This window comes from Onychostruthus taczanowskii, unplaced genomic scaffold (assembly GCF_017590055.1).
Source record: "Onychostruthus taczanowskii isolate IOZ18803 unplaced genomic scaffold, ASM1759005v1 scaffold37, whole genome shotgun sequence".
Taxonomy (NCBI): Eukaryota; Metazoa; Chordata; class Aves; order Passeriformes; family Passeridae; genus Onychostruthus; species Onychostruthus taczanowskii.
This window is the reverse complement of record NW_024501126.1, coordinates 6,358,677-6,372,561: the sequence shown is the minus strand read 5'-3', so window position 1 is coordinate 6,372,561 and position 13,885 is coordinate 6,358,677. Positions and strand designations below refer to the sequence as shown.

At 44.4% G+C, this 13,885-nt stretch overlaps 1 protein-coding gene across 2 annotated transcripts; it reads left to right on the top strand.

The window, feature by feature from the left end:
* The first annotated feature begins 5,819 nt into the window (after window positions 1–5,819).
* SNRNP48 (small nuclear ribonucleoprotein U11/U12 subunit 48) lies at window positions 5,820–13,518 on the top strand. Of its 2 annotated transcripts, XM_041411763.1 has the most exons (9): window positions 5,820–5,930; window positions 6,312–6,425; window positions 6,537–6,597; window positions 7,336–7,410; window positions 9,761–9,949; window positions 10,650–10,771; window positions 11,200–11,315; window positions 12,104–12,279; window positions 13,209–13,518. In XM_041411763.1, exons 2-9 carry the CDS (start codon window positions 6,402–6,404, stop codon window positions 13,496–13,498), a joined length of 1,053 nt encoding a protein of 350 aa, XP_041267697.1. In that variant the 5' UTR covers window positions 5,820–5,930; window positions 6,312–6,401; the 3' UTR covers window positions 13,499–13,518. The 2 variants fall into 2 exon arrangements, with proteins under 2 accessions (XP_041267697.1, XP_041267698.1); XM_041411764.1 differs by lacking the exon at window positions 5,820–5,930 and having other exon boundaries at window positions 6,255–6,425; window positions 12,115–12,279; window positions 13,209–13,489.
* Window positions 13,519–13,885: the final 367 nt, after the last annotated feature.

The following is a 13,885-nucleotide window of genomic DNA, read 5'->3' as shown; positions in this document are numbered from 1 at the left end:
CTGCTGTGTGCACTGGGATGGGAGATGCACCTGGAGAAGTGGGTGAGGGTCGGTGCTTTTCCTCTGCACTGCAGCCAGGCTGCTCTCTGCCTTGCAAGGCTGAGCAGACAAAGCATGTGCTGGGGACAGGCAGCAGGATGGGTCAGATCTGCAGACACACTCCTGAGCAAAATGGTTTTCAGTGAAGGTTTTGGGCTTCAGTGAACAAAGTCAGAAAGACCTGGGATTGTGCAGCTTCTGACATAATGGGTGGGGATGCCTGCAAAACCACAGATCTGACTGGGGAGGAAATGGGGGAAAGCCTGCAAAGAAATAACAGGATGGAAGGAAGCCTGCACCAGGGGACAGCAGGATGTGGAAACCACAGTGTCTGTGGTGAGTGCAGTACTTCAACTGCAAAACTGTAATGACTTGTGTGTGTGCAGAGTTGAGAGAAACTGGCCAAGGGGTAGAATTTGACATTGTAATTGTGGCATTCACAAGTGCATGAGGACCACTTCTGACCGCAAGCAAGCAGCACTTTTGCTTTGTGTCTCAGATGAGAGGCTGAGCTTCCAAATGTGATGACACTGGGATACATGGAGTTGTGCTGATGAAACGCTATCACTGATGAGCTCAGCAAATATGCTGATCTTGAATTATGAGTCCCTGTGAGAGCTAAAGCCATCATGTGTTCTCCCCATTGGCAATTACTGAGCAGGATCTGTTTCTCCCCTGCACTTGCCTTCTCCTCCCTGCCCCCATGAGCTTGGGAAGCTGCAGTGTGTGACCACTTGAGCATATGCCAATCTCTTCAAAGATTCTCTGTAATCCCCTATGCTAATCCTCCTGGAAGAGGAAGGATGCTCGTAGGCAGCACTTGCAGATCCACACCCAGAATATTAAGCTTGTTATAACACCTGGCCTGTCCTTGCATCTGCTGACTTGTTTCCAAGGAAATTGTTGTGCATAAGTTCCTCCTTACTTTGAAATGTTCAGGTAAAAGTAATATTATTTGTTTTGCGTATGAGAAGAAATGGCAGCATCCAGGGACAGCCATCATTATTCACTGCACTAACAGTGCTGAACATGAGAGGCCACATTTTTGAAGTGACCTCTAAGGCTGCACAAGTCTGCAGTTACAGCAAAAGCAGGTGGTTTGATCCATGTGTCCAAACACTGACCATGAGCCTCGTGCCAAGGATTCACCTTAAGGGATACACTGGGGCCCCAACAGAGGAGAGGAAGTTCCCTGGACTGGTGCAAAATGAGGTACATTTAAGACATGCCCACATGATAAATCCAACAGGAACTTTAGCACAAGCTGAAACATGAAGTTAGCACAGGACTTCTGTGCTGCTCTAAAGCTTCCCAAGTAGTGCAAGTGCTGAGAGCATGGCAAGGTCTGGGCTGTTTCAGCTCCCTTGCGTGGCAGGCATCAATTCAAGCAGGCATCAATTAGAAATCAATAGCATGCTTTTAAAAGAAAACCACAGTCTCCTCTGTGCTTCCTGGCAAAGAACAAGGAGTCCTGTGCTGGAAAGGATCTCCACATCTGTGGCAAGCAGGGCACTGGCACAGCTAAGAACAAGCAGGGGCCAAGTCACCTGCCAGAAATTGCCACTTTTCACAGTCATGGCCACATGTTAGTTTAGCTGGTTTCCTTCTCAGCAGTATTTGTGACAAAAAGTATGGAAAAGGCTTTCATTCTTCACAGGGATTATGTTTAATCACAACAGGTGTTAATGATAAAATAATTACATAAATAATGATGCCCACCAGACCACTAACAACCAAGGAGGAAAAGGCAAGGGACAAACCTTGACTCCAAGCAGGTGGCAGGCACTAGCTTGTTGGAAAGCTCACAGCAAGGGAAGGGCAGAGAAGGGAGTGGGCAAAGAATCAAGGGTTGCAGGGCAGCAGCTGTGAAGGGCTTAAAGAAAAAAAAAAACCATGAAGGCTTCAAAATACGCGTTAAAACTTGAGTGTGGAAGAGTGCATTGGATTTACTTCAGGTTTTTTAACAGTGAACTCCTAGCTCCATCAAGTGAGAACACCATGCTTTATCTTTAGAGATGAGAATGATACCAGCCTGATTAAACTGATCTAAATCTGATGAATCCATGAGAGATCACAGAGAGATACAGAGAGAAGAATCAATAAGGCATTAATAGATGCTAGAGCTGCTGCCTGTAAATCAATTTGGAATTGTCCGGTGCACTGCAGTTCATAAAATACACCACAGGCTGTAATTGTGAACTGGACTAAATTACAAAGGAATAAACATCCAGGAGCTAAGGAGTTGCAGCAGGCTCTGAGTGCTACACAGCTGAAGCAATAAATCAGCTGCACTCCCCCAGCAGAGAAAGCATTGAGGTCTGGGCATTATCTGAGTTCTCTGCTTGCCATCAGCACCTGTACTGCTCCACACTGGCACTTTTGGATGAGCTGGAGGGCAACAAAATTAGAACTTGGACAGCAAAAGGTGAAAATTAAACTCTTGTCAGTGGTCTGGTAAAGGCAATTTTGGAAAATATGCCTATGGCATAAATGATACTTCTATAAATTGATTCTTATGTGCTAGAGAAGCTCACCTCATGTCCCTGTAGATAAAAAGGCTGGTTCAGCTGAACTGAGGCTACAGATTTTGAATATGGCATCTTTGCTGAAGTCTAAGGTAAAAGTGAATAAAACCAACAGTGACCAAAAAAGAATGAAATTTAAGCATCTGAAATTCAAACTTCATCTTCACCAAATGTCTCTCATTTTTGCAGAGTGACACAGATGCTACCAGCCTGGATGGATATCACAACTCCTTCCCTGGAGAAAATGAGGTTGACATGCGGGCTCCAGGGGCAAGGGAGAAGAAGTGGCAGCTGCCAGAGCTGCTCTGAGGTGAGTCCAGTCAATCTTAGCACCAGGGTGGGACCCCCAACCTTCCTGTTCAACATCTCCTGCTCCTGCAGTCCAAGGAGTGAATGTTAATGGAGTGGCTGCAGTTTAAACTGCCCTAGGGATCTGCATGGCATCTGTCCTGGCAGAGTCATTCCCTGCTGCAGGTCAGACTGTGGTCTGCCAGGTGCTGGCTGATTACTCCATATCCTTCACAAAGATGCACAGATCTTGTTGTAAATTTGCCAAACGTGTTGGGGTGGGTCCAGCAAAAATCTGTCACAGCTGGAGGTCAAGAGCTGTTTTTTCTATCTCCCAGGCCTGCATGGGCTGTCTGGGCCCACAAGCCAGGCTGCTTCCATTTTAGTTTTTGGGTAGTCCCATGAGGTTTCTATTCATTCTACAGCTTCTTTTGCCTAGCTCCATGGCCCTTTTCCCACCCAGAATTGTGCATGCTGAATGTGGTAAGGATTGAGACAACTGTTACAAAGCTTATTTTATTTCTCTTTACCCAAAGCATGTTTTAAAAAATTAATAAATTGAGCTTTCACATTTTTTTCCTTGTTTCTAGAGGAAACAGTGAACACACAATAAAACTGTTAAGTAGTGCTTTGAATCTAAGGAATAGAAGGAATGCTAAATATGAAAAATGTCTTTCTTTCATGTTAGAGAAAAATTCAGTATACTTCTAAATAAATATCAGAAAGTCTGCAAGATTTTTTTAGTAGTGGAGGAAAAAACTAACACAAGCCATGGAATGCTCTTCCCTGTGTCAGCTGTGTGGGGAAGGGTTTTGCTGCTCAGGAGGAGCTTCCCACTCCTCCTGCACATCCATTAGGAAGATTTAGGCCTTAAGAGCAGTGCAATTTCAGTGTGGTTTCAACCTGGCACTCTTGGAGGTACCAACTTTGTTGGGTTGGGATCATTCAACCTAGGTTAAGCTTTGTGCCCCAGGGTATGGTCCTGAACTAGGTGGTTCCTGATGTGCCAACAGCTGGAGAATCTAGCAATATAAATTCCATCTGAAGGAAGGCACAAGGTGGTAGGTACATTTCAGGAGTTCTCCAACAGCACTGTATGGTCTTTATGATGGCTTAATGTATACAATTCCCTGCTGTACCTTCTGCTTGTCCAGCAGTTTAGGACTGTTCTGCTGCGCTGTGAGGATATTTGGGGCTGATTTCCATAGAGACTTTCTCCATAGGTCAGTGCTGTCCAGAAAGAGCATCTACAAAAGCACCACTACTACTTGCCATGAATTGCAGCTCTGCAGAGGTGCTGGACTGTATTCAAGTACCCCTGCTGCAGGATGCTGCAGTGAGGCAGCATTCCTGTCTCAGGAAATGCAGCTGTGGAGTTTCCTCTCTCCTTCTCAGAAGGGACCGTGAGACTGAGTGTTAAATTTACTTTATTGTTACATTTACATTATTAACCATATGTTAATGTTTGATGACAAAGTCACAGCACTGTTGGCAGCAGCAGCACAGTGCTGGGTGCAGAAGGAGGGTGTGCCACAGACTGGAGACAACAGCTGGGATAAGAGTTTTAGATGAAAGACTGTGACAATCCCACTCTTTGCTTGATGGAAAGCCAACCTAAGTGTGATTTTGCCTGGAAGGAAAAGTGACGCTATGAACTTTTGTAAGCTGATGATCTTTTTCTCCCATCCAGTCAGTTTGCTCCTGGAAAGTCTGTAGCCATGATTGTTCCATGATAACAGGAACTGGGGTTTTATACGGGAAAAGAAGGCCCTAAGATAATTCTGAATCATTCAAAATGTTGTTGTTTAGCCGAACAAAACATTTATCCTAATTCTTATCAATTTAATTTATAAGTAAACAAAATCAATTTTTTGTTTAATCTTTAGTCTTAAAACAAATCTGCTTGGATACTTTGTTGAACTTGACTTTCATAATTTTGAGTATTTTTTTTTTCCAGTGGAGATGGTCAAAACAGTTTTGCACTGATTTTCTCAGTACTCTTTTGATAAAGGTGTTAATGCTAGTTAGTGAGTGCACTTCAGTACAGCATGGACGAAAATGCAAGGGCAGCTGGGAAGTCTTCACAACAAGTATTCTGTATCATGTGATGTCAAAGATCCCCAGGCAAAGGTAGCTAGAGGCACCAAATCTCTCAAAGGGCTAAAATCCCAGCTGAGTCTCAAATTCACTGTGCAGTAAGGGCTGTAATCTGCTAATGAAAAGCAGATGTACAAAAGTCATTCTGGCAGCTGCATCTGTCATGCTGCTTCTCCCCCATCCACTCTTCCATCCAGTCGTGTGCTTTTCAGAGACAACAAATAGGCAAGCACAAACATCAATCAGGTGAAATCTATCCCTTAAGACAGTCATTCTTTCCTCATCCTGCCTTACAGTCTGATTGAGCCCTATTGCACCTATTCAGCCATGCAGCTCCCCAACACTGGCAACACCCCCGTGCTCCACGAGGGGACAAACCCATCCTGGTTCTGCACTGCATATCCTGCTCCTTGGGGATCCTCTCACGATCCTGCGGCAGGAGCCTGCTGTCGGGCCTGCTGTCATCTCGCACCACATTCCTCCTGTTCCAAGAGGGAATCGGGCCTCAGGGCCTGGATGGCGATACGGGGGCTGATGCTCCTCCTTCCCCGCCACGATCAGGGGGAGCTCTGGGGCACCCAGGCAGGCAGGGCCGGCGCCCAGGCGAGCAGCCCTCGATGAGGCCAGCGGCACGCAGGCCTGTGCGCAGGGAGGGCAAAGCCCGCTGCCCCTCAGGGCCGGGCACGGCGGGGGTGTCCTGCGGCCTCCGGCCGGCAGGCGGCACCGCGGCATTCCCGGGGTTTGTTCCCGTTGGCGCCAGGCAGTCAGCTGGGGGTGAGCAGCACGCGGCTGCCTCACCGAGCGCCGGAACTGCACGCTATTTACACATTTCAGCAAGCAGGGGCAGCAGCAGTCACTGGTTGCAAACTACGCAACTTTTGTGTTAATTGCTACTCAAGCCCCATCTGCTGGCTGTGTCTCCCGCTGCTCATGTCGACCAGTCCGCGGCGCGGACTCATCTGAGCCCGGCGTCCGTTCTCGGTGAGATGTGGCCAGTGAGTCGGTGGTCGCGATCGCCCACTGCCGGGATTACCATTCCCCAGTTGCTGCTCAGCCCCGCCGACTTTGCTCCTGGTGGCTCTCGTCCGGACAGCCCATCCAACTTGGGATTGTCTGCCCTATTCCTTAAAATTCTAACCAAGCATCCGCTGCTCGCAATGCAACTGATTAATGGTAGTCGTCCACCTACCGGATGCTAATTTAGAAGGATAAGGTTGTAAGCTTGACCCAGATCCCTCGGCACGCCCTGCAGGGCCGGCTGCCGCCCGCTCTGAGGCGGGGCCGCCCCTCCGCGGTCACGGGGCCGCGCGCGCGGCGATGGCGGCGCCCGGCGCAGCGGGGCTGACCCGTGTCCCCTCGCAGGTGGAGTGGGTGCTGTGCCCCTACGACGTCCATCACCGTGTCCCCCGCGCGTCGCTGGAGAGGCACGCGGCGTCCTGCCGGCTGCGCAGGATGGGATACTCCGCCGAGGAGGAGGTGGGAGCGCGGCTCGGGAAGAGGGGCGCGGGGCTGGCGCTGCTGCCCTGGGCTGCCACCACCGCTCGGCAGCCCCGGGCCGGGCCTTGACCGAGCCCTTTGGTCCCGCAGGCCGAGATGTACGACTCCAGCTTTTTCTACGAAAACCTGAAGGTTCCCGCCATCGCCATGGGTGAGCGGGGCAGCGGGCGGCACACAGGGCTGGGGCTGAGGAGGGACACGCGGGGAAGTGCAGAGAATGAGGGGCTAAGGGGAGATCGCGGGGAAAGAGCGAGATGTGGGACCAAGGAGTCCGGGTCCTCACGGTAGCACAACTCCGCTGCCTTGGCAGCTGTAAACTCCTCAAGACCTCCTGAAAATCTTGAGTGTTTCAATCAGTAGGTTAGTTATCTCAAATTGTGGTTTGCAATTTGCCTTATTTTACTGTTTTTATGCTTCTATCACTGTGTAATTTTACTCTGTAGATCACTCTTATATTTTCATCTTAAAATCCAAGGAGGATCAGTTTTGTCCTCTTAGGATTTTCTTCCTGTGTTCTTAGTCCTCACTCTTGCATCAAATCCAGAAAGTGTATTAAAATGAATGCTTAGAAGGTCAGGAAGCTCTCTGTAGAATTTGGAGATAAAGCAGTGGTACAGAGAACAATGTACGTATATCCATTTCTTTTTCCATATCCTTGTAACCCAGGAATATGTATTTTTTTCCTTAATTTTCTCCCCTCATTTCAAATATGTAATAAATGAAAATTACATTTTTAGTTCAAATGTCCACTTGTACATGAATGAAATATGATGTTCTGTACCGTATCATAAGTCTCATAATAGAGGCCGGGGAGTAAAGAGTAATCCAATCAAGTACTCAAGAACTTGATGTAAAAGTGGTTTGATTTTATTTTCTTCTCTGCCTGCAGATAAAGATCTACAGTTTCACATTGTTAAGCAGGCTAGAGCCCAAAGTGCAAAGGAAGGTGCAGGCTATAGTGAAGGTAAGGAGCAAACAGATACTGACGTGATTTCACCAGCCTCCTGTGGAGAGCTGCCCTCGTTTCCCTCCTTGCTGCTTCCTTCATTCCACTGAGAACTGCTGTGAGGAATTTAATTTATTTTGAATATTTCCCCATGCATATCTTGGAGCATGAGTTCTTTCTATACTTGGGGCAACTAAGTAAAGATGAGAGACTTTGAATCTGTTGTGCCCATATCTCTTATTGTCTTCAGGACTGAAAAAACTAAACAACATGTGTGTTACTGTGTTGGACTGTTTCAAGACTGAACTAAAAAGTTGTACAAGAACTATGCTGGCACATTTGCAAATGTGATGTTGTCCTTTGTCACTGCTCCGAGCTCACTAATTCCTTTATGTTTCATTTTTCAGTGGGTTTTGTGACCACACAGGGGACCAGGCTAGGATGGAATCTTCAAAGGTTCAGACTTAGATCAGGTAGAAAAATAGGGCTCCCTCTGGAATCTGTAGAGCTTTAGTGTATGGTTGAGAAATTACTGCAACACCTGAAAGAACACTTGCTCTCTGTAGACTTTGGTTTGTTAAACACGTATAGACAGAAGGAAAAGTAACACTGAAACTTCTGACAGTGAAATACAGCAGCACTTGCTCAGACAGCTTTTCATGTTTTCTTTGTTTCTCTGGCATAGCAAATAGAGGCTTAATGGACAGTTGCTTGGAAAGGGCATGTCCTGGGATGAGCACTGTGTTTTGAGCATGTCAGGTGCATTGTCTCTGAAGGGAAGTGGGAACTCATTAATTTGACATAACCACATGCAAGTAGAGAAGCAGCAGATGAAACCTTTGTGGAGTGGTTCATTGCAAAGGTGCATCAGTGAGCCACTAGATGCCAGTGTTCACTGCCCAATTTCCCTGCAATTTTGCCTTTCTCTGAGGATAACACTGAAACTGGATCAGTGGTTTTCATTGTTGTTGTAAGATTTACTGACTTGTTCAATTTAAAGTCTTTGGCAGCAGAAACAAATGAAAAATAATTTTTCATTGTAAATTTCCTTGCTGATTCCCGGGGTGAGTTTTTCTTTGTTTTCTTTCTTTTTTTTTTTTTTTCAATTCTAACCATATTTAGAATATTAGCATAGCTACATTGTTGAACACAAAAATTTGTCTCAATCACAAGTTGTGTAATTCTTCTAAAATCACAAGCTTGTAATTATCAGTGCATTTTTATGGACTTCTGTGACACTGTAAGAACAGGACATTTTAAAAAGAGACTTCTAGTTTTTGTGTTTAAATTCATTTGTTCATGTTAGAACAGTTCTGGTTTAGGTTCCAAGTACAGTAATGATGAAGTCTTGTATTTTAGGTTTGTAAAGTTACTGTGGTTTCTCTTCCTCTTCTTTGGTGTCTTTAGTGATAGTAGGATGTGAAAGATTGCCCAGTTTCCATTAAGAGCTGAATAATCTGGAGAAGCTCTAGGTTTGCTGTTGTTGTGCATACACCCTTCTTATGTGTTGGCTTTGCTGTCTGCCTGGGGATGTGTGGGATTGTGCTGGGGGAAGCAGGATTATGGAGGTCAGATGAATGGTTGCTGGAAAATTGAAAGTTTTTTACTAAAATGGTTTTTTGCTGTCCATGTCCTAGAGTATTGCATCCTGTATCTTTGTGCAAGTCACTTAACTGCTGTTGCAATGGATTGAGAATGGATTAATTTGTTTGGAGGCATGTGTGTTTTAACTGGGGAATGGGAAAGAGGAGTGTTCAGGCAGTGTGTTTGTTTCCACAGCTTTAAGACAGTAATCTGAACCGATCTGCAGCACTTTGAAAGTGCCTTTGTAGTCCTTTTGGCTATAAATTCCTGTGTCAGTCTATTGTAAAAGCTCTGAAGAGAAGGTGACAGTGTGAGTGAGACTGATTTACACAGTCCTTGGTTATCTAGTGTCCTAGAAGCTTTCATTCTTGTTGGCAGAACAGGTATTTTGCAGCTAGCACTTTATGTAACATTTTAGGAGTAAGATAAACCCACAAGTTAGAGCTGCACCCTCTCTTGATTTAGCTTGTAAGTCAAGAGCTGAAACTCATGGGAAATTACAGAGGTCATTTTGATCTAATCTAGTACAATTCCTTCATAGCATATGAAAACTGTATCTGTGTAAGCAATCAGGAGGGGTTTTACAGCCTTAGAGGGGCTTGGGAGGGATCTTTGAGCAGTTTTTATCTTTTCAAATTACAAAGGTTGAAACTTCTTACAGATACATAGGGGAAGGATGAAAACAGCCTGGGAATTTACTGCATTGTTTGTTTGTTGAGCTTCTTGGTATTTTCCTGCATAGTTATGCTACTTTACAAGTAACAGCTCTCTGTCCAACCTCCAGGATCTTACTCATTACTGCCCGTAGAAGTTCCTCAAAACCACAAGCGTTTCACGTGTGACCTGACCCAGGCTGACCGCCTTGCTCTTTACGATTACATTGTTGAGGAGACAAAGAAACAGAAGTCCAGATCCCAGATAACGGAAAATGACAGTGATCTCTTTGTGGATTTAGCAGCAAAAATCACCCAAGGTTTGAAGAATGACCTGTTGTTGAATTTATGGCTCAGAACTTTCAGTTTGTCCAGTTACATAAGTTTTGTTGATAGCCAAGCAGGCTGTGCAGCTTGGAACAGTTATTTGCTGTGGGACATGATGAGATTAAAGATTGCTTAAGAGCAAAAGCTGAACAGGAGAGGTTGACAGTCATCCAGGTGGAGCTCTTGAGCAACATACTTTGGTGTTGGTCTGGGACCTCTCATCCCTGTTGAGTCATGCCAGTTTGTAACTACCAAGTGCAGCGAAAGCATTTGTGTCACCCCGCAGGCCCTGCTGTGCCTAGGAGGTGTGACAGTGCTTGTCATCTATGTAGATAACTTTCTAACAGAGTCTGGCTTTCTCCTTCTGTACCTTACTGTAATACTGGCTTTGAAAACATGACTCATACTTAGAAGGCGTTTGACCAAATCACAAGCCTGTATACTGGTGTGGATCACAGTTTGGAGACTGAGATCACATAACAGCGTTTGCTTGCTGCCTTTTTACTTGTGTGTAAACAGCCAGCAAGAAGGTTGGAGGAGGAAGCTTGAGATAAATTCACCATAGTTACTAAATACAGGAGGAACTTGAGACAGAGCACGATTGTTTTATGTTCCTGAATGTACAGGCCTGCATACCTGCAGGTGCTAACATCCTGCTAATGACTGTTTGTTTTACTCCCAATTTTTTGCTAGATGATAGTCAGAAAGGTCCGAAGTCCCATCTTGAAATTCTGGCTGAAATGCGAGATTACAAAAGGCGGCGGCAGTCATACAGAGCTAAGAATGTTCATATAACAAAGAAGTCCTACACTGAGGTGAGATTGGGGAAAAAAAAGGCTTTTTTGGACAAAAGTGCTTGCTATATATCAGCATAAACAATTATATACTTTTTCAAAGACAAATCATGTGTCTTTCTCTGCCTCTTGTATCCTGCTTTGTTATTGTTGCAAACTATAGAGGATTGGATTTGGTTTGTTGCAGCAAGTTACAAATAATGAGCATTTCTAACTGCTAAGTTTTGAATGTGAAAATGTCAGCAACATATAGCTCACTATCATAAAATGGTGCTATTTAAATTTATGCTGAAAGATTTTTCTGCAAATAAGACTTTCAAACATCTGATGTACAGTGTTTGGGGGAGATTTTTGTGAGGTTAGAGTTTTTTTGAGATGTTTACACTTTGTTTAGTGCTTGTTCAGGCACTACCATGACATGTTTATTTTTAACATATCTTAATCTCCAGGTGATTCGGGATGTGATTGGTGTGCATATGGAAGAACTCAGCAATCAGTGGCAAGAGGAGAACAGGTTGGATAATGCAGAGATATGTGAAGGAGGGAAGTCAAAGTCTTCAGGAAGGTATGCCACAGCTGACAGCTTCTTCAGGCATGAAGCAGATTGTAATTTTATCTTACCACCTTCTTCTAATAGCACACACCAACATTATCTGAGTCATGTGCACGGTTTATTTTATACTAATTCTGTTAAGTCTTGCTTGAGAAACTATGTGTGCGTGAAGGATGGAGAAACATTAATAAGTATCTTTCTTTCAGAGGCAGGTAGGTTAGTTGCAAGTGATTCAGCTGAACAGGTAGTTTCTAGTGGAGCTGGGGGATGAATAGTGCTCCCTCTGTGCCCAAATATATATATATATATATATATATATGTTGTAGCTGGTTACAGAAGGACACTTGGAAATACAAGTACACAATTTCTTACCCTTCCCTACCACATGACATATGCTAGATATATTACACCTCAGAGTAAAGGTTTCCAAAACATAGTAAATGTGGGGAGGCTTTACAGTTCTTATCCCTGCAAATGCTGCTGTGCTAATTGGGAGGGTGTTTTAGCTATACATATTTTTGCTGTGTCAAGCAACACTGCACACCCTTCCAAATGTTTGTCACTGAAGTAAACATGGAGTCATGACCTAGTGGTTTCCTATTTGTGCCTCTTCAGCAGGTCTTTGAGAGGAGAATATTTTTGAAGCACACTATTAAGTGACACTCTGTACCCAGCATTAAAATGAATATGTCTTCTGTCTTACATCAGTAGTAAGTCACTGGAAACAGTAGTGTGAAACAGTAGTATGATACTGGAAACAGTGAGTGTGAAACTGTTTTTACTGATTAAAATCACTTAAGTTTATTTTCAGAAGGGAAGACAGGCGGTCAGCTTCGGTGGACTCACGGCAGTCTGGGGGAAGCAGTAAGGATACGGAGTGCACGAGACACAGGAGAGACACCAGCAGGAGTCCAAGTAAACGAAGGAGGAGTCGGGAGAGAGGCAAAGACAGAGACTCTCGGAGAAAAAGAGAGAGGTGAGCAGAAACAGTGACAGCTGACTCCTGCTTCCCAATCAGGCATCTGTAGCCATTTTGTATGAGAATTTAGTGCAGAGGTTGAGCATGTCTAGTCCAGTTAAAAAGCTAGGCTAACCTCACGTGCAGTATGATAAGCCAGTGGTATGAGGCTACTAAACAGAACATTCTGTGAGATCACAAACTGTGATCCAGACTTCAGAATTTACAGTCTCATCTGAAGGGTGGCACTTTCTGCAGCATGCTTGCAGGGCTGCAACAGTTCTGTAACAGGCTGTTGATTTTACTCCTTGATCAATATGGTTAAAGGGACAGTATGTTTCTCATCACAACTACGTGCCTGTCATGTCTAATGCTGATTTCTGCTCTAGTTTGCTCTAGATCTTAATAAATAGTATGATTTGTTTCACTAGTATGCAAACATTAACTTTTCCATATTAGATGCTTCAAAACAATGCTGTTGCTCTTCAGTACTTCTGGACATACAATTTAGCAAAAGAAAACAAATCTAGGCCACACCTTGTAATACCATCAACAAAGACATTTACATCTGCAGGACCACAGGTGTGTGGGACCCTGTGTTTGAGCAGACACGAGGACTGTTGTGCACAAGAAATGCTGCCTTGCCCCTTGTGTTTGGGTAAATGCATTACATAACTGCATGGATGGCAGTGATGGCTTGTCTCAAAGCTGGCTTCATTTCTCTGTGATGCCATTCATCCTAAACTAATTGGCACTCTGGCACTGCATGGCAAGACTTGATTAAAGCAGCACAGAAAAGAAACTGTCTAAAAGCAGTTTACTTTCTTTCCTTAGAGGAGGACATGACTACATTTAATGAGAGCTTTCCATTTTCCAAGTTGTTTTTTTCTCTTCAGACTCTCACTCCGAGCCTAACAGCCCACACAATGTTTATGTTTTTGTTTCAGGGATGAAGACAAGTATTACAATCACAAAAGAAGAAAGTAGGAACAAGAACCTGATGATTTTGTTTGTCAGCTGTTCAGAACATAACTTCCACAAGAACTATTGTTACTGCTGTTTTGCCCAAGACAGTAAAGGTGTGCACATAATATTGGTGTTGCATCACAGCTGTGCTGCTTGGAGACAAAAAAGTGCTACAGTTTGTCAGGATGGAAGCAGTATATTCCAGGTAATGTGTACATCTGGAACATTTATACATCTGTTAATAAATTATATTGATCTCTCATGTATTTGAGTTATTCTGACAAGGCTGAATAATAAAATTTATGAGAGGTTGTACTTTTGGCCTTCCTGGCCTGTAAGTAGTGGATATAGAACAGAGCTAATCCCTGGAGTCCAGATCAGTTACACAGAGGGAATGCACAAAGAGAGCTCCCCCTCCTACCTAACGTTGTTACCCCTAGTTGACATTGCCTACTTACAGCATGTACCAGAGGGCAGATTTCAGAGTTCTCCAACAGGATAAAACATCGTCAACTGTAGCTGGTGTTAAATGGACAATAACACAGAAGTTACTGTGCCCAGGCTCATGCTCAAAGAAAATTTGGATCAATACAATCTGGAAAAGGTGATGAGAATGTAGCTCTCCACAGAAGCTAGGGGGAAGGCACCAAGGACACTT